The 27,475-nt window shown below is 46.2% G+C and overlaps 1 protein-coding gene across 4 annotated transcripts in view; it reads right to left on the bottom strand.

Moving 5' to 3' along the window:
• Window positions 1-16,912: 16,912 nt before the first annotated feature.
• The window catches only part of ALKBH3 (alkB homolog 3, alpha-ketoglutarate dependent dioxygenase), a 55,130-nt gene continuing 44,567 nt past the window's right edge, over window positions 16,913-27,475 (bottom strand). For all 4 annotated transcript variants that reach the window (XM_077818569.1, XM_077818570.1, XM_077818567.1 and 1 more), the window contains 2 exons: window positions 18,627-18,725; window positions 16,913-17,343 (listed from right to left, as the gene is read on the bottom strand). In XM_077818569.1, the coding sequence (XP_077674695.1) occupies window positions 17,251-17,343; window positions 18,627-18,725 (192 nt within the window). In that variant the 3' untranslated portion in view covers window positions 16,913-17,250. The remainder of the gene's footprint in view (window positions 17,344-18,626; window positions 18,726-27,475) is intronic.

Raw genomic sequence — 27,475 nt, 5'->3', positions numbered from 1 at the left:
ACTTTACAAAGAAGAACTACTGGATCTTCACAGTCCTGGCTTATAAAGTAAATAAGTCCTGTATGACCATACCTGTTTCATAGAATGCTAAACTGAAGCAGAGAGGTTAAATGACTTGCCAAGGCTATCGAGGGAGTAAGTATCTAAACTTCGATCAGAATGATCAAATTCCTGAACCTCCAGTCCTGTGCTCAGTAGTGTTTAGTCAGCAATATTCACCTGATCACCAGCATTAGCCACAAATACAAGTATGGCAGCATGTTTTTCATTTCAGCCAGGTGGCTTTTAAGTAGGACCACAACATATTGTTAAGGTCAGAGTTAGTTTTGAAAGCCATCGAAACCTGTGCATATCTATTAGCGATTCTGCTTCCTGTGTTTATTGACCACATGTGTTGGCGGCTGGGAGGCTTTGGTCTGTTTTGACCTTTTCTTGTCTTCAGTATAACTCCTGTTATGAAACAGCCACATTTAGAAAAATAATAAAGAATTCAATTGCTGGAACCTAACAGACACTGTCCTACAAACACCAAAAGAGAAGAACAATCCAAACAGTATTTTAAAGCTGAAAGCTATTTTTCTTCCCTTAAACTTTGAGTCATATCTTTGCTACTGGGAGACTTGCTGTTATTCAACAAGCTGTAATGCAAACCCATTTCAGCTCAGCTGTCGAGACCTCAAATGGCCTTCAAGAGACATCTGTACTTTCACATGCAAAATGTCACCACATTTTTACAATCATAAGACATCTTCAATGAAAACACTCAGTGCGCCAAGTCCAACTCTTGCATAATCCCATTACATTGAATGATTTACACCCTGGATGTATTTGGATCATTTTCCTTGTCACGGTCTCCTTGCAAGGGACACACTCGTTTGACGTTGCTCAGCCTTTGACTGACATGCGTTTTCCCCATGTATATGTTTGGAAAGCCCTTATATTCCTTTACAGTATTGTTAGTTAATGATTCTACATGCTTTTGTTTTTCTTTAAAAAGTAATCAGTGCCAGCAACTCAGCTCTGAGGGACACCCTACAATAACAAATCATTGTGCACAGCTCAGCCCTCACAATCAACCATCCAATACAGTGATATGCTGCCAACATATTAATAATTAAAAAGTCCCTCAAAATATTCCACCACCAAGAGAAATTCATCATATCCCCTAGGTAAAATACTCCCCCAAATCCATCAATCCTTCCACCCTCACCATTATATTTCCCTAACCTTGGAAGCTCCACTACCTGGCAGCTCTTCTTCATGTCAGGTCAGAGTCTTGTGGCTTTACATTGTGGTTGGTCAGGTGGGAAGCAGATCACCGCTGGTTCTGGGGCTTGGTAGTCGGTTGGGGAATGTGTTCCCTTTTTGTTCTTGGGATGGGTGGGTCTCCCTAGCTGCTGTAGGTGGTAGGGTGCAGGAGTGGGTCTTCCGTAGTAGGCACGGAAGGAGCAGGCTTACTCTGGGCAGTTGTAGAGGGGAGCAAGGTGCCAGGCTCCTTCTCTATAACCGTCTTTACAGACTCTGGGCTGGGGGTCAGTGTGCAGGCACTAGCAGGCTGCTGTGGGCACTGGTCTCTCATTCACAGCAGTAACACCTTGGTCTTCTCTCCTCTCCTTCATGCACTGCGAGAGCTGTAGGTAGAGAGAGATTTGTGGGCACTATGTGGTGCTCTTCCATGAAATCCTAGTCACTGGTAGGGGATGCAGTGGGGAAGTCTCCCTTGTAATTGCTGTAATGGTGATAGGAGGTGCACCCAGGGCATGGGAGCCACTTAAGTGAACAGCAGCCCCCTCAGTCCCAGCCCCAGGAAGGGCAGAAATTAACAAACACAACGGGCCATAGCATTCTGGGGTGGTCTTTTGAAAAAGCTTTTTTGTCTCTGCCCTTCCAAACAAATAATTCCTATCCCCCATAATCCCATCAGTGTGCACATACAGTGTGGTTTCTGGGGCAAGTCGGTGAGATGATTCTCTGAGACACCCCTCCAAACTGCCTCATTTTACACACAAAGTTATGTTTTTAAAGGGATCTTTATGTCTCCCTAGCCTCCTCCTGCGGAAGTGGAGCCCAGCTTTTTGAAATTGATTTGTATGAGTTTATGTTGGCTACTCTTCACAGGGGAAAGGGCTAGAAACTTTCTTTTAATAACTGAAATGCAAGGGTCTCCAGGATGAGGTCCAAATGCCTGTTTTGTTAAGGAGTGATTCCGCCAATCCTCTGCTGGCTCCTCAGTGCTGTAACAAACTAATGCAACAAGAAGTTTGTGTATATGGCCCCATTATTCAAGAACAAACCACTGCATTTGCAGCCCAGTATACTTGGATATTGGTGTAAACCCAGCTTGTCCATGAGCAAAATCATTCATTGCCTGTGGAACCTCAGTTTAGCCCCACTCTGCATATGATATCGGATCATGCCTTCCCCCCACCTCCTTTTGCTCCTATCCTCCCACACAAACACTTTGCTCTGATCTCTGCCCCCCACCCTTTGCCCCCGCTGCTCCTGCCCCAACCCGTTGCCCCTAGCTATTCTCATCTTCTTCCCCGGCATCTCTTCCCCACCTTATTCCTCACCTTGCTTGTGCATTCAAGTCAGGCTAGGGTGACCAGACAGCAAGTGTGAAAAATCGGGACGGGGGTGGGGAGTAATAGGAGCCTATATAAGAAAAAGCCCCAAATATCGGGACTGTCCCTATAAAATCGGGACATCTGGTCACCCTAAGTCAGGATGTTCCTGCAGCTACTCCAGGCTGCCTAGGCACCACCAGCAGGGGCATTGAGAGCGAAATCTGTTCTACTGCCCAGCACCATAGCAACCCTCAGTCGCTGGGAGGAACAAATGCATGGAAAGTCCAGCTCAGCCCCAGCATGGAGCATGGTAGTCACTATATGGTGATGGTGCACATGCAGTCCGGTCACATGTAGGAGCTGGGAGGGGAGAGGGCATGCTTAATAGAGATGGATTCTTAAAGGAATGTAGTTGTCAAACTCTTAACAATCCTCCACTGAGCATATGTGAGCTGAGATTTTTCAGACTTTTTCAGACTTCATAACTTGGCCTAATTTGGGTGACTTTTCATGGGGATAGCTAAAGGCATATCCTGGCCATCAAGACAACCCCCTGCAAAATTTCATGTCTCTTCTCCAAACTACAGAGGTTCTAGAGCTTCTCGCTGAAAATAGTTGTTAGAACTTTCTTAACATGGAAAAAACAACGTATTTTCCCCCTTACCTCATTCTTAGAACTGACAATTGTTTTAACTGAAACAAAATGAACAGCCCGAGGCAGATGCCTGGCATGGGACATTTCAACCCAAACAGTTTGTTTGGCAAAGCTGTAAACAACTGAAAACAGGGTCTTAAAATGAAAAGGTTTGGGAGCCTTGACTATAGGCATCACTACTTGTGCCAGCTATAATTAACATTGAACTCTGCACACCATTTGTGCAGGAGTAGGCACAGGAAGGAAACCCAGGTTCAGTTCCAAGCTTAGCCACAGATTTTCTGTAGGATTTTGGGAATGTCACTTGAGCTACCCTGTATCTCAGTTCCCTATCTTTAAAATGTAGATAATAGTTCACTTCCTCACAGGGGGCTAGGAGTACAAAATCCACTAATGATTGTGTGGTGCTCAGATGGTATAGTGATAAGGATTACAAAATAAATGTACTCTACATCATCATCTTGATTATCCAAAATAGGATCCTTTCTCTTGATATCTATCAATTTGTTCCACACCTATTCCTACTTTAGCATTTCGTATACACATGGATCTAAGTCTTTCCTATATAGTCTACAATAGTTCTTCAAAAGGTTCTGACTACTACCCCAAGAACAAAAGGTACATTAAAAATTCTGAATACCTTGACCGTCTCTTTTAAACATCATTACACTGGTCACATTCCTGTGATGACATCTGATGAATGAACTAGAGCAAAAGGTTTGTGAAACCTGGAACAAAATATTATTTGTTGATCAGGAAGCCCTACTCTTTCTTTCTCAGTATTCAGATGTCTTCTGAGACCCTAGAGATGTACTTGCTCATTGAAACAGTGATTTCTTTCTTTGGTTTACAGATCCTCCCAAGGAGCAATAAATAGACTTAAATCTTAATCACATTAGATCCCAAGATGGCCATGTTGTGATATTTTTGCATTTCACAGTACTATGCAAATGGCAATAATACTCTCCTTACCAAGTGTTTTAATACAGTAAAGCAATAGCAGAAGACACAAGTAGGTGTTTAAGTGGCAGTGTCACAGGATAATGGTCTCCGACTGCTACTCTGTAGTAATAATAAATGCAGAGGCAAAGCTGAGGCATTTATTTTCAAAGTAAAAGATGTGTAAAATGTTCCATGACAGAGACACTGTTTTACCAAATGATTGATGCATATTTAGTTTAACTGGTATGATGGATGTCAGAATGAGTGGCAGCTGTTGCTCAACTGTTATTGTAATGTTGCATGCTCATTGGCTTAGGGGATACAAGGTGGGAGTGAGACACAGCCAACTGGAGACCAGTTAATTCCTAAAGGTGCAGGTTTTTAAAAGGTCAACTTGTACTTTTATAAATCAAATGAGTTTTAACTAAACTGACTTGAGTAACCTGCTGGGATGGCTCCCCTTACATTTGGTATCAGTTATAGACACATGTAGTATTTAACCCTTCTTAGCTTTAGCTGGAGAATTGCCATTAGTAATTGTACTACAATCGATAGAACCTGGAGTTTCTGTCTGATGGGAAATTTCACATTTCCAAAAAACAGTGTTTGTTTGGATTTGGTTGGAAATGCGAAATTTCCCATGGAATGGAAATTTTTTCAAAAAATTCCTTTATGGAAAAGCCAAAACAGAATTATAAAAATTTTCTGGGCTGGCTCCAACTGGCTTGCGAGGTGGGCAGCTGGAGAGTTGGGCAGCCACTTGCTCACCTGGTAGGCAGCCCTAGTACCCAGGAAGCCAGACAGCCAAGGAGCCTGGGGAGACAGGCAGAGCAAGTAACCAGGGAGCCAGCCTGGGGAGCCAGTCAGCCAGCCACCCAGACCCCTAGGTAGCCCTGGCAACTAGGGCCCTGGGCAAACTACCTGCCCAGCAGGCAGCCTGAGGAAGCTGCTACCTGGCTCGCTGAGTGAGCTGGCCAGCAGGCGCCAGGAACCTGGGCAGCCTTAAACCCCAACCAACCGCAGAGCCTGGGAACTGGCCTGCCCAGATCCCTGGGCTACCTGACTACCAGCCAGATGGACTGCTGAGGAGCTGGGAGCCTGGAATCCCTAGCTCTGTGGCAGTCAGCCAGACAGGTTACTGAGGAGCCTGGAAACCCCAGCTCCCCAGCAGGAGGGCTACTGAGGAGCCAGGGAGTCTAGGAAGATGGGAGGTGAGCTGGCAGGAAATGAGGCAGGTTTCTGAAGGAAACTTGCCTGGTTTCCATTGAAAGTTTTGACAGAATTAATACATTTCCCTGGAATCAACATCTGATGGAAAATTATTCAGTCAGAAAATTTCCCATCAGCTCTAATAACCAAGCACCTTTCTCCACTCAAATAGCTTTGTTAGGGTTTCCTCCCCACTTTGAACTTTAGGGTACAGATGTGGGGACCCACATGAAAGACCCCCTAAGCTTATTTTTACCAGCTTAGGTTGGATGGTATTGCTGCCACCACCAAGTGAGTTAGACAAAGATTGAGGAAAAGGACCACTTGGAGTTCCTGTTTCCTCAAAATATACCCCCAATCCTCTTCACCCCCTTTCCTGGGGAGGCTTGAGAATAACATACCAACCAAATAGGTAAACAAGGTGAGCACAGACCAGACCCTTGGGTTTTTAGGACACTAAAAAACAATCAGGTTTTTAAAAACAGAACTTTATTATTATAAAGAAAAAAAGTAAAAGAAGCACCTCTGTAAAATCAGGATGGAAGGTAATTTTACAGGGTAATAAGATTTAAAACACAGAGAATTCCCCTCTAGGCAAAACCTTAAAGTTTCAAAAAGCAGGAATAAACCTCCCTCTTAGCTAAAACAAAAGATATCTTAACACATTTCCTTGCTATTACTTACAATTTATAATTTTAGATGCTTATTTTAGGTAGAGTTTTAGGAGATGTGTTTTTCCTGCCCTGGTCTCTCTCTGTCCCGGAGAGAACAACAAAGACAGCACACAAACAAAACCTCCCCCCACAGGTTTGAAAGGATCTTTCTTTACTGGTCCTTTTGGTCAGGTGCCAGCTAGGTTATTTGAGCTTCTTAACCACTTACAAGTAAAGGAGGGATTTTTTGCTACCCTTAGCTGTATGTTTATGACAAGCTTCTTAACAATATAGTTGTTGGAAGAAACAAACAAATTGCAACATTACAAGACTGGCCCTTTGTTGGGGCATCTGCCATAGCATGTATCTGAACTATATTGTTTGTATAATTTTGATTGTAAGCCTCTTGATTAGGGATTTTTCAATGCTACACTTGGATACCATAGTCACAGGTGCCTTTGAAATAATTCTTTAGACATAGGGAGAGATATCACATAAAACAGGGATGGCAGGTAATATTTTCAAGAGCATCAAAGTGACTCAGGAGCCTAATTCTCACTGAAAGTCAATGGGACTAAGGCTTTGTCTACACTACGCACCTTTTAGCGACACAGCTGTGGTGCTACAGCAGTGCTGCTAAAAGGCACGCAGTGTAGCTGCTGTTTGTGGGCAGGAGAGAGCTCTCCCGCCAGTAAAAAACTTCCACCCACAACGACGGCAGCAGCGTTGTCGGCAGGAGAGCGCTCTTGTCGACAAAGCGCCGTTCACACCAACGCTTTTCGTCAGTAAAACTTGTCATTCAGGGGTTGTTTTTTTTTAAACACCCCTGAATGACAAAAGTTTTGCTGATGAAGTTCCAGTGTAGACAAAGCCTAAGGCTTTGCCTACACAGGAAAGATTTACCAGTTATACCAGTGTAGTAGTAGAGATATAACCCTACTGTGTGGGCAATCTTATTCCAGTACAAAAGTGGCTTTCTATGATTTAGCTTAAACCCATTCCCCAAGAGACATATGCCAAACCTGAGGTTCTCAAACTGTGGGTTCGGACCCCAAAGTGGGTCATGACCCTATTTTAATTGGGGTCACCAGAGCTGGGATTAGATTTGCTGGGGCCCAGGGCCGAAGCTGAAGTGTGAGCCCCACTGCCTGGGTCTGGAAGCCAAAGTCCGAGGGCTTCAGCCCTGTGCGGCCGGGCTCAGGTTTTGGCTTCCGTCCTGCATGGTGGGGCTCAGGTTACAGGCCCCCTGCCCAGAACTGAAGCCCTTGGGCTTTGGCCCCTGCCTGGGGTTGTGGGGCTCGGGTGGGCTCAGGGGTCGTGTAATATTTTTTGTTGTCGGAAGGGGGTTGCAGTGCAATGAAGTTTGAGAACCTCTATGCCAGCGGTCCTCAAACCTTTTTTTTTTTGCAGACCACTTGAAAATTGCTGTGGGTCTTAGCGGACCACTTAATGATCTTTCCAAATGTTGTTTTTACCATTAGCTAACTATTTTAAAGTGCTTTGGATAAAGTGCTATATAAAAAAACCTTAATAATAAACAACATTTTTTGTTCTACAAATAAAAGCACCAGCTCATATTTTAATATCAGTAGTCTTATCTTTCTAATGCAATGGATGTGCCCTCTCTCCCCCACTGTGGCAGCCCCTGAGCTGGGGCTGGGAAGGAAGGGGGGGGGGTCTCTCCCTGGCAGCCACAGCCCTGGAGCTAGGGAAAGTCGTCTCTTTCTCTGGCCACCACAGCCCCGCATGTCCCAAATTCCCCCCACCCCATCTTCTCACCCTGCCCCCTCCCACCTACCCACTATTCCCCTCAGGGCCACCACCTCACCTTACATATATGTCTTCTCCAAGGTCCAGGCACCTAATTAGTGGAGCCACGCTTGAGCGGCTCCACTAATCAAAGGGGTGGCCCTTCATTCTCTCATGTGTGGCCACCCAGGCACGCACCTTAGAGGGAACTATCTGCAGATCACCTGAATGGAGCTTGCAGACCACTGGTGATCCACGAACCACAGTTTGAGAACCTTTGCCCTATGCTAAACCAAACACAAGGCACCTTTTACCAGACTTAGGCTATGTGTACACTACAGCTTATGTCGGCATAATTTATGTTGCTCAGGGGTGTGAATAAACTACCCCTGAGCAACATAAGTTACACCAACATAAATGCTGGTGTGGACAGTGCTATGTTGGTGGGAGAGCTTCTCCTGCTGACGCAGCTACTGTCTCTCGTGGAGGTGGTTTTATTAGGCTGATGGGGAGCTCTCCCCCATCAGCATAGAACATCTTCACCAGACATGCTGCAGCGCTGTATGTGTAGACAAGCCCTAAGGGTGTCCAGATGGGGAGTTATACTGGTATAAAACTATGCTGAATTAAATTCACACCTTAGGTTATACCCCTCTCCCCAAAAATTCCCTTGTAGACAAGGCCTTAGGTTCCTAAGACACTTTTGCAAATGCATCTTAAACTTTTCAAAAGTGCCTCATGTCTTCTTCCGTGGGTTGCACAATGCTGAGCCCTGAGAGCAATCAACACAAATAGCATTTAATACATAATGTAAAAGTGGCCTGAAGCAGTTCTTATTTGAAGAGAAAGTAACTGTTGTATGTGTTAAAAACCTCAGAAATTTCCTGACAATGAGATGAAGGAGTCTGTGGATCATCTTCCATGGACTGTGGTTGAGCCTCCCCTCCTTCTTTAAAACCTTTAGATTTTTAATGCAATTTACAAATAGCAGCAGCAGCTTTAAAGAACTAAAAACAGACTAAGTAAATACCTGAATGATGATGGCTCTGGAAACCAAAGTCCTGTCCTGAAGAGAGGATCCAGTGCAGTGGTGGGCAAACTACGGCCCGGGAGCCACATCCAGCCCTCCAGACATTTTAATCCGGCCCTTGAGCTCCCGTCGGGAAGCGGGATCTGGGGTTTGCCCTGCTCTGGTGCTCCAGCCGGGGAGCGGGGTCGGGGTCTTGCACCACTCCACATGGCTCCCAGAAGCAGCGGCATGACCCCCCTCTGGCTCCTACAAGTAGGGGCAGCCAGAGGGCTCCACATGCTGCCCCCACTGCTCCCATTGGCCAGGAACTGCAAACAATGGGAGATGCAGGGGTGACGCCTGTGGACAGGACAGTGCACAGAGCCGCCTGACCACACCTTCGTGTAGAAGCCAGAAGGGGGACATGCCACTATTTCTGGGAGATGCTTGAGGTAAGCGCTGCCTGGAGCCTGCCCCCTAAACTCCTCCTGTGCCCCAACCCCCCTGCCCCTGCTTGATCAGCCTCCTGCCCTCCGAACCCCTCGGTCCCAGCCTGAAGCACCCTTCTGTACCCCCAACCTCTTATCGCCAGCCCCACCCCAGAGCCTGCACCCCCAGCCAGAGCCCTCCCGCCCTCCAACCTCAATTTTGTGAGCATTCGTGGCCCGCTATACAATTTCCATACTCAGATATGGCCCTCAGGCCAAAAAGTTTACTCACCCCTGCTTTAGTGTGAAGCTAATGCTGACAAGCAGGAAGGAAAAAACACTGTCAGATTAGAAACTCCATTGCTCCCCAAGTTCTGAAATCAGCTTTATAAGAATAGCAGGGGTTGGGGGAGAGGGGAGTTATAGAGATGAAATAGAGCCATTCTGGTCTAAATGAGGCAGCCAAGCCAGGAGCTGGCCAAAGAGGTGACTGGGCCACTGAAAAATTAACTGATGTGATATCTTACCCCTGTGCAAAGTACTGTACAGAGTAATTTATTGAGACTGAAATCAGCACATTTGAGTTCTCTCTCTGACGGCTAACAGCACCACCAAGGCAGGAAGAGGAGAGCTCACCCCTGCATGCAGCAGACAAAACCTTACTTCATAGCCTTCATTGTGCTAGGGCTGGAAGCACAATGGTGTGTCAGGCTGAACAAGGGAGGCAACCTACTCTAGTTCTTAGGCTAGGAAGGCCGCATTCTCTCCGGGTAAATGTAGTTGCTGGCAAATTCCATCATGCACACAGATTGTCAAGCACCTTCCTACCCACAAGCTTGCCTCCTCCCCCTTCCCTACTCATGTTAAGTAGGCGAATTAGCTGCATGTTGATTATATAACATAGGGAGCCCAGCTCTGCCCACCACTTCCGCCCAGAAAACACCACCACCCAAGGTTTGCTAATCCCCCTTCTGCTGCCTCCGCAAATAAACAAGGTGCCTGTGTTTTAGGGTTTATTTCTTTCTACCATTTCATTTTGAAGGAGCACTGTAAAGATAAGCTGTCTCTGTTCTTGCCCTGGACTAGATCTCGAGCACAGCTCTGCCTGAGAGAGCAAGGTGCAGAGGGAAACACCTAAGCATGTAGAAGCAGTGTGTCCGACTGGACAGGGCACTGCACTCAGGAGTCCTGTGTTCTTAGTCCTGGGTTGGCATTTAATCAGCTCTGATTTTGGACAAGTCACTTCTCTTTGTGCCTCTGCTTCTTCTCTCACCCTTTATCTGTCTTCTTTAGAACGCAGGGTCTTCAGGGTGGGAACTGTCTCTTAGTGTGTTTATATAGCACCTAAAGGAATGGGGCCCTACTCTTGGTTGGGACCTCTGAGCACTACTAGGATACAAATAATAATAGCATTCAGCTGCACAGGGTTAAACTGCATGTACAAGGACTGTGTGTAAAGAAATCTTCTAGTGGCACGTCAGAGCTGTCTCTTCTGTTAGGATCAGGTGAACATATCCCACGTGATCAATGCCTTGCGATGCAGAGTGGAGACTAGTATTGATTAGCCATAATGGTGCTTCTGGGTGTATAATAGCAAATCATTCAACGAGGGAATCTAAATCAAATAACTACTTTGTGCAAGACCCTTCCTTCATATTTCCCCCTCGTTAAACTTCATCACAGCCCCATTTTCCTGTATTTAAGGAAGGAATCATAACTGTTCTGAAGAATCTCACCAGGAAGCCCATTTCCTTCTTGCTCAAAGGCCATCGGCATACAGGGCCAACTGCCTTTTAAAAGTAGCTTGTAATTATTACCCAAAGCGGAGATGAATGTCAGAAGGATCAAGAAATAGGCAGATCAAATAGATCAACAAGCAAGGCAACAGAAGTCTGGCATCTGGCCAGCTGAATGATTCAGCAGTTTCTGAAGCAACCCTGAGGAGAGTGAATCCTTCACAAAGAGCCTTCATCGCTGACGCAATAAATGCAGCAAAGTCGCCCTCCGGCTTGGCAAAAAATGGGAGACAGGCATATTTTCAGCACAAGTCTGGTGAAGGGAGGATGGGCCAGTTAGCTCCCATTTAAACAAATGGAATGGGGTTGCTATGGAAACTTTGAGCATTTAAAAGGAGCACTTAAACAAAACAGTAATGCAGCTTCCATTTCGAGGCTGAAAGTGTTTATGACCAGAAAAGGCAAAGCTAGTGTTAAATGCTTTTTAGACAAGTCAATGGTGCCAACACTTGAGGAGGATATTCTGGACTGCACAAGCACCTATCATCTGTCACAGGCCCTAAGCCCCAGGAGGAAAATCTACCACTCTCTGCCAGGACTGCTGCACAGGGCTCTTCAGCTTAACCCCTCCACTGCTGTCCCACCTCTCTGTGAATTAATGTTCAGGAGGTAACTTGGCCACATCTCTCAGTCCTGAAGGGAGAAAAATAAAAATGGAGGGAATTAATCTGACATGGTACAAATGAAGTAAATCTAAAAACATCCTCCCCTTGATCAGAGATTTTTCCATAAAAAGACATACACGTCAGGGACTCCATGAAGCCCCCTTTAGAACCATGCTGTTACTATGAATTTTATATGGAAGTTGCTCAGATACTACAGTGATGGGTAACAATATAAAACCCTAAGGTAGTTTCATATGCAACCTAAAACTCAGCAAGAGGTTTATACAGGAGTACTCAGTGCAAGTACTCCAGGAATAAGTGGTTACAGCAAAGGATGGGGAGAGAGGTATTAATATGGTCTGGTCTGAGCCATTAACTCGCTGTATGACTGTGGATCAGTCACTGCTAGTTTCAAAATGGCCACCATTTTGCATCATTCTCAATGGGAGAGAGGCTAGAGCCCACCCATACCAAAGTTGGCCACTCCCTCCATTATCCTACTCCTCTTCACCATCCCTCAGGGGATCTTGGTTTCATGCATTTGGAACAATAGGAGGTAGAGGCCATTTTGAAAGAGGGCATCTTAATGGAGGACAACTTATAGCCTCACTTCAACTGAAAAAAGCATGAAATGGCCATTTTGAAAGAATGCGTTCTTCACATTTCTCTAAAAGAGAAAATTTTAAATGCAGTAGCCTCTGCTGACAGATAAGCTTTCAGTTATATAAAAAAAAAGGCACAAAAAATTACCATGGATCCTAAGTATATATATATTTTTAAATACCCGTTGTGCTGCACTAGCAATCTAAAGCAGCTGTAAACCCAGTTAAACTGGCCAACATGCTCAGGCTTCTCTAGAGTGGTGTACATCAATCAATGCATATAAGGAATTTGGCCCTAAAAGTTTTAAAAAAAAGATGTATTTTTAAATAAGTACCTATCTTCATATTGTTATAAATATCACACGGATACATTCTCTGAGTTTCTTGTTTTGTGATCAAGTATGAAATTTTTAATTGAAAAAAGATGGAAATTCCATCACAGAAATAAGGGAAAACAAACAAAAAAAACCTAAAATGTCTTCAAAAATCAATTTTAATCTGGGACCACAAACTTTGCAATGTCTTGATCATCACCACATGTTTATTGCATGATGTCATTACAGGGGAAAGTTAAGCATGTCCTAACTGAGCATTTACATATCTTGTTTGGATTTAGTTTAACCTTGCCTCTAAATCCTCTGTTTGTTTAGGAGATAATCACAATACATTTTATCCTAGATTACCAATACATATTTCAACCTTTAGTCCCTCTTACTGTACATTTTGTCTGGGAATACTATGTAGTCTCTTATACAGGCCTAGGATGAAAGAGGAAGACACTACGGTGTCTAAGGGGTGTGTTCTAATTCTAGAAAAAGTCTTTTGGATGAAATATTTCATATTCAGTATCAGAGGGTTCCCCCCCCCCCAATCTGGAAAATCAGAGCAAACCCCCTTCAACTATCTTTGAGTTACCAAAAGGTAAAATACAATATTTTCCATTTAAAATAAATTTTAGGCCACTGCTTTTCTCAAAGACTGAACACCCCACCCCCGCAAAGCTGAAGTTTATTACTTGAAATTTCAGTTTTGCTGATCCTCAGTGAGGCCTTGGCCTTTCTGCTGTCAGGACCCACCTTCCCACCTACAATAAACCAACATTAAAATCTTATTTTTGTGCATGCCAACTTTGGGAGCTATGAACTATCAGGGCTAAGTATCAAAACAAAAAACTTCCTCTGTAGATAGATTTCAATGTAGAAACAGATTCTGGGCCAGATTCTCTCTGCCTATTCTGGCCATTTTCTGATGCTCAAGTAGTGCAAAATGGTAGATGGTAGCTCTGCCTGGCTAGCTGATTATTTCTCCAGTGTGGGGAAGTTTTCACCTGGCATAAAGAGGCACAATCAGCCTTTATGCCAACTGCCCTACCCACATGATGTACGGGGTAGGAGAGAGCATGACACAGCATACTTTCGCTCAACCAATTCTCAATGGATGTGTGGTCCCACAGGAAACACAGCCAGCTGGCATAGAAGTTAGAGCAGCCCCTAAGCTCTCCTGTACCAAGTGAATCTCAGCATAGGAGAGAATCAGGGCGCTTATGCATGGCTTTTAAAGTCTGTAGGAGTTGACCTCTCTCCTGTGAAGCTTTCAGCACCTCAAGAGAAGAATTTCTCTCTCTTGGGAATCTACAGGGAAATTAAAATACATCTTATGTTAAGGTTACAAATCTCGTGACTTTCAGAGTTTAAGACTAAAACTGTGGTTCTCATACTGTAGTAATTATTAACTTGCACTTACTACACGTGTGTTGCATGATCAATTTCTGGATTGATATCTAAATGTCTACATAAATATGAATTTATGCAAACCACAAAATATACAGGATGTGTAGCATGGCTGAGTTAATGTTACAACAGAAACTAACTTCTCCATTTCCTCACTTTTTGAGCATTTAAATTCCTAACCTTAATGTTACTAGTTAATAGAGAAACATGCATTAATGTATCAAAACCCCAGTCAATGGGCACAGAGAGGCCAGTGGCAGGATTAGAATCCATGGGCCAGACCTCCAGCTACAGTAAAATGTCAGAACGCCATTGACTTCAACTTAGCTACAACAATTTACACAACTGAGGATCTGGCCCTGTCTCTGGACATGGTAGGGTAAGCACTCTGTCAAGCTTAACACACACTTGCAGTTTACTCAAATAGGCTGATGTTCCCTTCTCCTTTTTCACACTTTACAGGCAGCAGTAGAGAAGGCTTACTGGGGTAACCATTGGACTATGCTTCTGCCTGGATATAGTGCTGTACACAATTATATTAAACAGGTTCAGTGAATTGTGCAGGGCAGCAACGAAAGTTACAGATGTAAGTACCAGCCTCTGGGAGGAGTCAACTCAAGCACCTGGTTAAGGAGAAATAGTTCTTTTTCTAGGAACTACACCACCCAACATGGCATTGGGAGTCTCGCACAGCACCAGATGACAACAGAAAGCAAAGCAAATGGCTGTATCCTTCAACAACTACTTATAGTTTTTTCAGACGCTTCCATCTGAAAGTAAGAAACTGAGTCAGGATAACATCAGGAAACCAGGGTGAAAAAACCCCCCCAAATCATCTAAAAAAACCCCCTGGGTTTATCTGCATAATCCCACATTCGTGCACTTTAGAAATACAGTTTTAAGTGCTGTACAGTGCTTTAGGCAGACATCATAGCAGTATTATACTCGTGTGATTCACTGACAACTCAAGTCTGCCCAATTTAGAGCCTGAGTACTGCAGTGGCTTGAGAGTTTATCCTTTACAATCACCAGTAAAAATGAAAATTTACGCATAGCAGATGATTAGTCACTGGACTGTTGTCAGCAGGGAACAATTTTCTTCCACAATGCAGCAGATAGCACTGGCTAATCAGAAGCAGACTTTTTCTAAATGCTGACTTACTCTGACAACAAAGAGGGACATCACCAATCTTAGCTTAACTGATGTGAGACAATGCAGAGAACGTTTATCAATGCTTGTGGTCCCACATTATATAGAAAATGAACATCTACCATCCTGCAGCCTAGCATAGCTGACGAACAAGTAACTGTAGAGAGTATTTAGCCATATATAGGGCATATCTGGCTTTATTTAACACTGACCATGAGTTCAAAGGTTCCAATAGCAGGCAAGACAGGTAGGCAAGGCAAGCTTTTAACAGTTCCTGAAAGACTACCTAGAATTGGGTTTTAGCTGCCCTTTGCCTGTCTGGAATGCAAGAGGTCTGATGGAAGTGTTTCTCACTATAACCTGAATTTGTGAGGTTACACATATATACAGGAGCATTTTCTAATGGTCGGCGAGCAGGATGAGGAGTCAAGAGTGATGGGTTCTCATGACAATGGGGAAATAATTTAGGCTCAAATCTTCAAAAGTAGCCAGTAGTTTTGGGCACCCAATTTGAGATATCCAAGGCCAAAGTTTCAGAGGTGCTGGACACCCATAACCCTAGCTGAAGTCAATGGAAATTACAAGTGCTCAGTATTGCTGAAAAATCAGACCCTAAGTATCTCAAATACAGAGTCTCCAAATCTGAAGCACCCACAATCCTTGGCCACTTTCACAATGTTGACCTTAATTACTTTGCAACTTAGATTTCCTATTATAAAATGGAAATAATATTCCTCAACCTTGTAAGGGTGATGTAAGGCTATATTGGTTAACAGTGAAGCAGCCAGGCAACATAGTCTAGGAGGGGATATGGCACCGAAATGGTAGTCAGGAGACATGAGTTCTACTCACACATTTGTCAATAACTTGTGGAACTTTGGGTAAATCCCTTCTTGTCTTTATGTCTGTTTCCCCTCCCACTCTTGTCTGTCTCACCTATCCCTTCAGGGCAAGAGCTGTTTGTATAACACATAGCACAAAGGAGCCCTGATCTTGGTTGGGGCCTCTAGATGCTACTATAATGCAAACAACAATACAACTTACCTCCTTTGTAAAGTGCTTTGTGATCTACAGATTAAAAGCATTATGTAAGAGCTAGGTTATAGTATTTAAGTAAGGCTATGATTTTGTCATGGATATTTTTAGTAAATATCTAATTTACGGGCAATAAACAAAAATTCACAGAAGCGGTGACTTGTCCCTAACTTTTACTAAAAATGTTCATGACCAATGGGGAGGGAGGAGAGTCCCGCATCCTGCCCTGCTGTGGCTGGAAGCTATGGCCCCTGCCCAGTAGCTGGGAGTGACTCCCACCCATAGTGGCTGGGGAGCGGCAGGGGACCTCTGGGGAGCTGCGAGGGTTCCCCTGCTGGCAGAGGCAGATGAGGAGCTGCCGGGGGTCTCCCGCACCCGCAGGGACTGGGGAGCTCTGGGAAATTCCCTGCAGAGGCTGGGGAGCTGCACAGGATTCCCCACCACTCTGGGCCGCAGGGGTACTCTACAGCTCTCGGCCACCACAGGCGGTGGGGTACCCTACAGCTCCTAGCTGCTGCCGGCTGAAGTCACGGTCTGTGGAAGTCACGAAATCCGTGCCTTCTGCAACCTCCATGACCAAATCATAGCCTTAATTATAAGTGTGCCAAGATCCTCTGAGTTGAAGTGCCATGTAAATGCAAAGCATTATTTATACACACACCTACATGGTTTCATGTAAACCAGTATGACAGGATTATTTTCTGTTACTTGTCTTTGCTATAAAAACCCATTCACATTTTGCCAGGGTAGTGGGGTGGTGGTAAAAAAGCACTGACCACTGATAACGGATGAACTCTCATATCTTTAATTTTATGCAAGCATTTTCATCTCTCTCAAAAGGGACAGGTCACTATTGTTTTTTAAAATCGAACAAAACAAAGTCTATGAATTCACAAAATCAAATAGCATCTTATATCTGAAAATACGACAGTATCAGCCACATGTTACAGGAAACTTGTGACTGTCACAGTTCTCCATGACGACAGCTCCGTTCCCCTCTCCCCATCAGGTGTTTGACAATAACTGTGAATCCAATTCTTGCTCCAAACCAGCACCAGGTCTGAGGCTTTAGATCAGCTGTGATGTTATATCCAGTAATATCCAAGAGAGTTGTCTTCATTCACCTTTGCATTCCCTCAGGGTCTGAATAAATGGTCCTAAATGTCAAGTTTATCCGTGGTTCCCTGGCATGATATTCCTTAGGTACCCGATGCTATAAACATTATGAACAAAAAGAATATGGATTTTCATAATTAAAAACACATTTAATATTCAAACACAAAATATTTTGTATCCTCATTTTACAGGATGGTCCATTACTCACTTTTTAAAATAGTTTGATAAGACATAAAACCCATGTCCTGACTGCTCAGAGCCGTTAAGAAACCCACAGCATTTTCTGTAACAGTAGAGTTGTTAGGCCAAATTACAACTTTATTATGTTCTGTCTTCCTAAATTGCCTATGCACTTTCAGACGCATACTGTGTTAGTCACTGCCTTTCCTAAATGCAGGAACATTACATAGGAGTTTAAATGGTGGGTGGAGTGATCACTATCGATCACTTGGAGTCTGGTGGCACCTTAAAGACTAACATTTATTTGGGCATAAGATTTCATAGGTAAAAAACCCACTTCTTCAGATGCATGGAGTGAAAATTACAGATGCAGGCATAAATATACTGGCACATGAAGAGAAGGGAGTTACCTTACAAGTGGAGAACCAGTGCTGACAAGGCCAATTCAGTCAGGGTTGATGTGGTACACTCCCAATAATTGATAAGGAGGTGTCAATACCAAGAAAGGGAAAATTGCTTTTATAGTGACCCAGTTCCTAGTCAAGCCCAAATGAATGAATGGTGTTAAGTTTGCAAATGAATTGTAGCTCTGCAGTTTCTCTTTGAAGTCTGTTTTTGAAGTTTTTTTGTTGCAGGATGGCTACTTTTAAATCTGTTATTGAATGTCCAGGCAGATTGAAGTGTTCTCCTACTGGCTTTTGTATGTTACCATTCCTGATGTCTGATTTGTGTCCATTTATTCTTTTACTTAGAGACTGTCCGGTTTGGCCAATGTACATGGCAGAGGGGCACTGCTGGCACATGATGGCATATATCACATTAGTAGATGTGCAGGTGAAAGTTTATGCCCAAATAAATCTGTTAGTCTTTAAGGTGCCACTGGACTCCTTGTTGTTTTTGTGGATCAGACTAACACGGCTGCCCCTCTGATATAGATATATATATATAGATATATAGATATATATCACTTATTGATCTTGTAGAGATGCTGTTCAGCTTAAGCCATTAATTTGTGGGATACATTGAGATTCTTGGATGGAAAGCACTGTTAATATGTAGTGAAGCGTCATGTCACTGCATAACACACATCTCCCAATAGCTTTCCCAGTAACTCATGTCCTCACTAGTGTAGTTTGTGGAAATCCAGAAAACTATACGACAATGGGAAAAAGCTTGTTCATGTTGCCCAAGTATTCTCACCTGCCAGTCTTCCTGGGTAGCTCCCTCCATCGTCAGTAAAGTTCCATGAGGCAATGGGATCCGCACTCGTTCCACATACGTATAGTCCCCATTCTCTTCCTAGAAAGAAGAAATAAAAATACAGAAGTGTGTGCAGAAGAGGGAAACACTGCATTAGGGGACTCCACATCAGAGCTTAAAACAAGAAAGGGGTTCCTCAACAAATTATTAATTAAGACTTGGTTCTGATATTGTTCTCATTGTATAATGAAGAGCAGGGTATACCACTCCCTTTGTTACTGCCAGGCAGCAGCTATATTTCACCAAGGTTCATAAATTTTAAGGCCAGAAGGAAAAAATGGTTACTCACCCTTTTTGTAACTGTTGTTCTTCAAGATGTGTTGCTCATATCTATTCCAGTTAGGTGTGCGCGCGCACCATGTGCATGGCTGTCGGAAACCTTTCCCTAGTAGCTACCAGTCAGGCTGGCTGTGGAGCCCCCTAGAGTGGCGCCGATATGGTGCTCTATATACAACCCTGCCGGCCCAACCCCCCTTCAGTTCCTTCTTGCCGGCAACTCCAACAGAGGGGAAGGCGGGAGGGAGTGGAATAGACATAGGCAACACATCTCGAAGAACAACAGTTACAGAAAGGGTGAGTAACCATTTTTTCTTCTTCGAGTGCTTGCAGTTAGGTGACTTCCAAGCCTTACCTCGGAGGTGGGGTCGGAGTCAAGGCATTGCAGACTGAAGTATCGCTCTGCCGAAGGCCGCATCATCCCGAGATTGGTGGACGATGGCATAGTGCAACGTGAAAGTATGCACTGAAGACCACGTGGCAGCCCTGCAGATTTCCTGAAGAGGTACGTGGGCCAGGAAGACAAGGCCTGTGCCCTTGTGGAGTGAGCCGTGACGGCAGGCGAAAGAACCTTCACCAAGTTATAACAAGCACGGATACACACTGTAATCCAGGAGGAGATCCGGTGGGAAAAGACTGGCAAACCTCTCATCCACTCTGCCAAGGCAACAAACAACGAGGTTGTCTTGCGGAACGGCTTCATGCAGTCAATATAGAAAGCGTGCGCCCTCCTGATGTCCAGCGAATGCAGCTGCTGTTCACGGGGCTGGCATGCGGATTTGGGTAGAAAATTGGCAGAAAAATGAGCTAGCTAATATGGAAGTGGGACACCATTTTAGGAAGGAAGGCCGAGTGAGGCCTAAGTTGTACCTTGTCTTTATGAAAGATAGTGTGCAGAAGCTCAGATGTGAGGGCCCGCAGTTCAGACACATGTCATGCTGAGGTGATAGCCACTAGAAAAGCATCCTTCCAAGACAGGTAGAGGAGCGAACAGGAAGCCAGAGGCTCAAAGAGAGGACCCATGAGACGGGAAAGGACTAGGTTGAGGTCCCAGGCCACAACAGGGGGCTTCATCGGGGGATTAATCTTCTCCAAGCCTTTTAGGAAAAGTCCCACGATGGGGTGCGCAAACACCAAGCTGCCGGAAACACCAAGATAGCCGCGAGGTGGACCTTGAGAGAACCGAATGCCAGACGCTGGTCCTTCAAGTACAGGAGATAATCCAGAATACAAGGGATTGAAGCCTGGAGTGGGAGCACCTGCCTTTGAGCACACCAAATAGAGAACCTTTTCCATTTCGCTCTGTATGTGGCCCTGGTAGATGGCTTGCGGCTCTCCAGAAGCACCTGCCTCACCAGGTCCGAACAGATGAGCTCTGCCTGGTTCAACCACGGATCCCCAGGCCATGAGGTGGAACGACTGAAGGTCTGGGTGAAAGAGACGACCGTGATTCTGCAAGATGAAGTCGGGAGTGAGAGGTAGACATACCGGTAACTGGACCGACAGGCCCATGAGGGTGGGGTACCAGCACTGGTGAGGCCAAGCTGGGCCACCAGTATGACATCCGCTTTGTCCCTGTGGACCTTGAAAAGCACTTTGTGGAGGAGTGGAAATGGCGGGAAAGCATACAGCAGTTGACTGGACCATAGAATCATGAATGCATCTGCGATAGAGCCTGGGCTGTAGCCCCTGAAGGAGCAGAACGTTGGACACTTTCTGTTGGCCTGCGTGGCAAACAGGTCGATTTGGGGAAACCCCCAGCTGCGGAAGATGGAGTGGATGATGTCCGGATGAATCGACCACGCGTGCATGAGGAACTGTCTGCTCAAGCTGTCCGCCAGCATGTTCTGAACACCTGGCAGGTATGAGGCCTGGAGAAGGATGGAGTAGGCTAGACAGAATTCCCACAGTAGGAGGGCTACCCGATAGAGCAGAGACATAAAACATGGCCGTTGTATTGTCTGTCAGTACCGCTACACAGTGGCCCTGCAAGCAAGACAGCAACGCTTGGCACGTAAGGCGGTTCACCCTGAGTGTCTCTGACCATTCGCAACTGCGATTCCACCTGCTGGCGAGAGCGGCCTCGAAGAAGCCAGTCGTCCAGGTAAGGATAGACATACACATGATAGCAGCGAAGAAAGGTTGCCACGACCGCCATGCATTTGGTGAAGACGCGAGGGGCTGTGCACAGTCCGAACGGGAGGGCCGTGAACTGATAATGCACCTTGTTCACCACAGAAGCAGAGGAACTGTCTGTGGGACTGGGTTACAGATATGTGGAAATAGGCATCCTACATATCGAGGGCGGTATACCAGTCTCCCAGATCCAAGTAAGGGATGATTGTGCTCAGGGAGACCATGCAGAACTTCAAGCTGACGATGAACTTGTTGAATTCCCTCAGGTCCAGAATGGGCCTTAGGTCCCCCTTTGCCTTGGGGACGGGAAAGTAACAGGAGTAGAAACACTTGCCTTTGAGCTCCTGGGGAACCTCCTCCACTGCTCCTAGAGTGAGGCGGGTCTGAACCTCCTGGATGAGAAGTTGCCCATGAGAGAGGTCCCTGAGGAGGGACGGGCAAGGGGGATGGGAGGGTGGGAAGGAGCAGAAATGGATAGAATATCCTGCCTCTACCGTGTGAAGAACCCACCGATCAGACGTAATAAGGGACCATGCATAGTAGAAGTGGGACAGACTGCTCAGGAAGAGAGGATAACTGGCCTGATTGTGGAGTGGTAATCTGTCCTCGTGTGCACCTAAAAAAGTGCTTAGGGCCCGGAGGGGGCTTGGATTGTCCCTGGCCCTGCACAGGAGGAGGGCGCGATGGCCTACGCTGACTATATCTGTTTCTCCTGCGGGAGAAGTCCTGTCTGAGCCTAGTGGGAAAAGACCGCTGCTGGGTGGTCTGCGGTTTGAAAAGCTTCCTTTGGGTCACCGGAGTATGCATGCCAAGGACTTAATCATGTTGCAGGGTCCAGAATTGCCATTGGGGCTGCCAGTGGGGTGCTGAAGCATCCTAAGACTTCCCAGCCCTGATTTGGGGGCTTCCGATGCCCGATCTGAAGGAGGGTGACCTTGAGCAGGACGGCCAAGGGGGAGCGGTGCGAGACTGCACCAGGGAGGCCTCCTCCTCCTCCAACGGATGGGAGAGGTGCCGTGAAGGATAGCAAGGTTCAGACGGTGACCGGTGGAGTGATGCAAGCCGGAGCCGCCGTTGGGAAAGACAGCGAGATGTGGAGCAGTGCCAGGAGGTTGAGCGGTGCTGCGATGTGGAGCTTTGCCTTGGCGTGGAGCAGTGCCGTGATGGGGACCGGTGCTGAGGCGGAGACCGGTGCTGTGAGGTGGAACGGTGCCAGGATGGGGTGCGGTGTTGCGACGTAGAGTGGTATCGCTGTATAGAGTGGTGCCGGTCCATCGAGCAATGATTGGAAAATGCAGTCTGAGGTCGATGCTGCCAGCGGTGCCGTGAGGTCACAGAGTGGGACCTGGACCTCGAGCGGGACCACGACCTATAAGCCAATGACTACCTCAAGCGGGGTCGAGACTGCGAGATCAGTGCCGCGAGTCAGACCGGTGCGGGGCATAAGTGTGATGCCAGGACTCAGAGCGACGCAGAGATCCTGGTTGGGGGCAGGGGTGGGGGGCGTGGCAGGCAGCCCAAACATAGCCTGTTTGGATGGTACCGGACCTTGAAGTAGTGGAGGTCTCGAGACTGGAGACTTGGGCACCGTCATCTCAATGAGACCCCTAGTAGCCTCAAAAGTGTCCGGCGTAGAAGGCAACGTGACCTCCCCTACCTGCAGCCATGAGGAGTCCAGGAGCGTGGGGCTTCCTGGGGAAGACGGGGGCCCACGAGGGTTGAGCTTGACTCGAGGGTCTGTTGGCTGTAGGCCCATGCTCCACATTGTCCCCTGCCGGGGGTGCAGTGTCCGTGACAGGCCGTTGGGGAGACTTCACCTTAATCTGTTTTTTGTGGGCAGCTGGTGAGTGGGAGTGGTGCTGAGGGGACAGCTTCTGGGGCCCGGAAGACCACTGGCCCGTGGGCAAGTGTGCCGAGTCCTTTTTCCGTGCCACGGACGGCACCGCCGAAGGAGTGCTCCGCACCAACGCGCTTGGAGCTGGGTCCTGCTGCAGATGGAGGGCAGACTCCACGAGAAGTTGTTTCCATCGAATATTCGTCTCTTTTCTGGTGCGAGGCTTGAAGGCCTTGCAGATCTTGCACTTGTCCGACTGATGGGCTTCTCCCAGGCAGGAGTCATGAGGGTCGCCCGTGGGCATAGACTTGGTGCAGGAGCTACCGGGTTTGAAGCCCTGGGAAGGCATGCCCCGGAGCCCCGCAGGGCACTCGTTGGAGGGGAAATCCTCCCAACTGCTAAAGACTACAATTAACAACTAAGAGAACTATTAACTAACAATGGGTAACTATATACAAAGATAAGCAGAAAAGGTAGGATTAGTGGAACACTTGCGAGCAAGAGACCACTGTTCCAACAACAATCACTGGCAGTAAGAAGGAACTGAAGGGGGGTCAGGCCGGCAGGGTCGTATATAGAGCGCCATACCGGCGCCACTCCAGGGGGCTTTACAGCCAGTCCGACAGGTAGCTGCTAGGGAAAAGTTTCCGACAGCCATGCATGGGGCGCACGCACATACATCTAACTGGAACTGATATGAGCAAGCACTCGAAGAAGAACTATTATGATTAGTCAGTCTGACCTTATCCATAACACCTAGAATTTCACCAAGTGATTCCTGCATCAAGCTCATCACTTCCAGCTGAGCTAGACTACAGCATATATTTTAGATAGCCATTCGGCCTTGCTTTAAAGGCTTTTAGACCACATCCCTAGAGTAAATTGTTCCAATGGTTAATTAGCCCCTCTAAAAAAAAATCATGCCTTATTTCTAATCTAAATTTGTCTAGCTTCAGCTTCCATCCATTATATATTTTATTCTGCTTTTGTCCATCTGTTAGATTAAGGAGCTCTCTACTATGCAAAATCTCCCCATGTAGGTACTTGTAGACCATGATCATGTCGCCTCTTAAATGTCATTTTGTTAAGATAAATAGATTAAGTTTCTTTATTCAATTTGTGAGGCAGGTTTCCAGATCTCATATCATGCTTGTAATTCTTTTCACAATCCTTTTCAATTTATCAACATTCTTTTGAAAGAGTGGTCATCAGAATTGGACACACTATTCTAGCACTGGTCTCACAAATGCCATATACAATAGTAACAACACCTTTTTCCTTCTACTCATTCATCCCCTGCCTGTACATCCAAAGATTTCATTTGCTTTCTTTGTCACAACATTGCACTGCTCATTTACATTCATTTGGTTACCCACTATGAGCCAGAAAGTCCTGTCTGAGTTGTTGCTTTCCAAAATACAGTCCTACATTCTTGGTTCCTCAGTGCAGGACCTGTGTTTATCTGTATTAAGAGGCATATGTGACCTGGTGCACCTGTGGTAGCCCTCACTAGAAATGTCAAGGTCAGGGCAGGCCGCAAAAACGTGTGCAGATACCCACCAGTCTTGGGAGTAACAATGAAGTTACACTCCCCAACGAGTCACAAACTGTGCTTCTGATCCACACTGGTAATCAAGCAGCAAATAAATAAATAAATAAAATAAATTACACAGCCCCCTTCTTGCATTCCAGTTCTCTGGCTCCCAGTCAGCACATAGGTCCAGTACAGTGAGAAGTTACCATACAAAATGTTCTTCTGACCCCAAAGGACCAGCCACATTGCCAGATCAGTATTAGGTTGGATCTTACGCAAAAATATCACGTTGCCAGCCAATCCTTCAGTGTCTAAAACTAAAGGTTTATTATAAACTAAAAGGAAAGAACAAGAAGAGAGATGTTAAATGGTAAAACAGACACAAACATACAAAAGATTCAAAGTCCATGTATCAGGTTCTTAGCAGTCTTGGTCAGTTTGCTGGCTTGAAAGTCCCTCTAGAATACATTCACAACTTGGATGGGTCATTCAGTCCTTTGTTCAGAGATTCGGTTTGTAGCAAAGTTACTCCAGAGGTAAGAAGCAGGATTGAAGACAAAATGGAAATGATGCAGCTGTCCTTTATATTCCTCTTTCCATGTGGCTTGTACTTCATGTGTTCCAAACACAAGCTTCACAGCTCATGGGCATGGAAAAGCCTTACGGCACATCTTCACCAGCAACGTTTAAGCGCTGCCGTCTAAAAAACAACCTCCATGAGGGGCGTGGCTCCCAGCGCTGTAGCACTGTCTACAGTATGCTGAAACTTGCAGTGTTCAGGATGTTTTTTTCCCACACCTCTGAGTGAGAAAGTTGCAGCACTGTAAAGTGTCGACAATCCCTTAGGCCCCATCTACACTGGCAAGTTTCTGCTCTGTAACTCCAGAGGTGTACACACTGCCAAGCCACTTTGTGAGCAGAAATTGCGCAGTTGTGGAGCTCTAAAAAAACCACCCCGAACGAGAGGCATAGAGCTTTCTGCGCCGGTGCTCCAGCGCTGCGATTGGCCTCAGGGAGGTGTCCCACAATGCCTGTTCTCACCTCTCTGGTCATGTTTGAACTCTACTGCCCTGCCCTCAGGTGACCAATCATCATCCCCACCCCGTACATTCCTTTGCAAATTTGAAAGTCTCCTTCCTGTTTGCTTGGTGATGCGTACAGTGGTCTAAGCACATCTTTCCAGGTGTACCTCATCAGCATTTGGGGAGAAGAGGCTGTGCAGTCCCAGCTGCACTCCAGCCATCGGAATTATGATACCTAAGGACAGATTTCATGATGCATGATAGAAAGGGGCCACGAGTGGGACATACTGCAGTGTACGGTAAAAGTGAAGGAGCTGCAGAATGCTTACCACAGGGCATGGGAGGCAAACTGCTGCTCTGGTGCTGCCCCCACAAGTTGCCGGTTCTACAAAGAGCTGGACGCAATACTCAATGGTGACCCCACCTCCACTGCGAAGGCCCCTATGGATACTTTGTTGGCTCATGTGTCAGTCGAGAGTGGACCGAACCAGAGGGAGGAAATCTTGGACGAAGAGGGGGAGGGGGACCCAGAGGCAGAGAATGACTTGGAGGCCAGAGATGCCTGCAGTCAGGAGCTCTTTTCTACCCTGGAGGAGCCTAGCCAGTCACAGCAGTCAGACCTTTGCGAAGCGCAAACAGGAGACGAGGCCTCTGGTAAGTGGATCTGATTTTGGGAACTGTTGAAGCAAGTTGTTGGGGGCAGGAGGGTTGGAGAAAGCAGGCTTGTCTCCCACCGTACGCCTAATCTGAGCGGTGGAACAGGCTGTTGATAGACTCCCTCACTTCATCGGAATCTCCCTCAGAGATCTCCAGGAAACTATCGTGGAGTTACTGGGAAATCCACTGCCGCAAGTTCCTTGACACAGCTACTTTGTTTCTTGCCCCATTAACGGTAACTTTCCCATGCCACTTTGTCGTCACAGGGTTTGTGTGTGGACCACTGCTGCACACAGATGATCCGCATACGGGCCAGGGCTGAAGCCGCAGTCTTGGAGAAGACCCTCCCTTGATTCCCTGGCCACCCCCAGCGAGATATCTTCCATTATGATCATCTCCTGTGGAAAGTGTGGGGACAGGAATGATTATCAGACCCCCCATACAGCACTGGCTCTACCTAAGAGCCACGTGCCCAGTGTACAGTAGTGTACCTCAGGAAGAGTGATTTACCCTGCCTCTGTGGCTATTCACCATTTTGGGGGTCTTGTGGCTCATGTGTGCTTGCTTGGGGTCAGCCAGTTAGTGACAGGTGTGAGAGTATTGGCTGTGTTTTAAAGCACTGAATCAGTGTTATCTGTGTTGCAAATAATACCGCTTCTGTAAAATGTTGCATTTAAACTTCACAGAGATGACCTTGGGAGCCTTGCCTCCCTCTTTGTTATCAGTGGCAGAAAGGCTGTGCAGAATTAGAAAGTGACCAAGGAGAACTTTCTCCATAAGGTTATGATGCACTCTGCCGCTGAGAAACAGGAATTGAAGGAGTGGTGGGATAGCGAGAAGAAGGACCGAAAGGAGAACGCGGCGCACCAGAAAGAAGCCATGGAGCGGCTCTTAAACATTATGAAGCACCAAGTCGGCACGCTCCAGGTGATACTAGCTCTTCAAACCGAGCAGCTCCAGCACCTGCCCTCCCTCATGTGCAATCACCTCCTAGCATTACAAGTATTGAAATCCTGAGATTAGCAACAAATATTAGTGGCTTTCAGCTTCAAATTGCTGCCTCAAGACATTCCTGATCCTTATGGCCCCACGCTGTGTCCCTCTAAGAGCCCTGGTCTCTGGCTGTTCAAACTCTGAGCCTCTGCGGGCCAGCCCTGAGAGAAACTTTCACCCTTCCCCTCACAAATATTATGGAGCGTACAGCACGCAGCTAAAAGCATAGGAATATTGTAATCGGCCATGTCCAGCTTCCCACACAGGCATCACCAGAGGGCTTTTAAACGGCCAAATGCACACTCCATAGTCATTCTGCACTTGCTCAGCCTGTTGT

Source organism: Eretmochelys imbricata, chromosome 6, assembly GCF_965152235.1.
Source record: "Eretmochelys imbricata isolate rEreImb1 chromosome 6, rEreImb1.hap1, whole genome shotgun sequence".
Classification (NCBI taxonomy): domain Eukaryota; kingdom Metazoa; phylum Chordata; order Testudines; family Cheloniidae; genus Eretmochelys; species Eretmochelys imbricata.
This window is presented reverse-complemented; position numbering and strand designations above follow the sequence as displayed.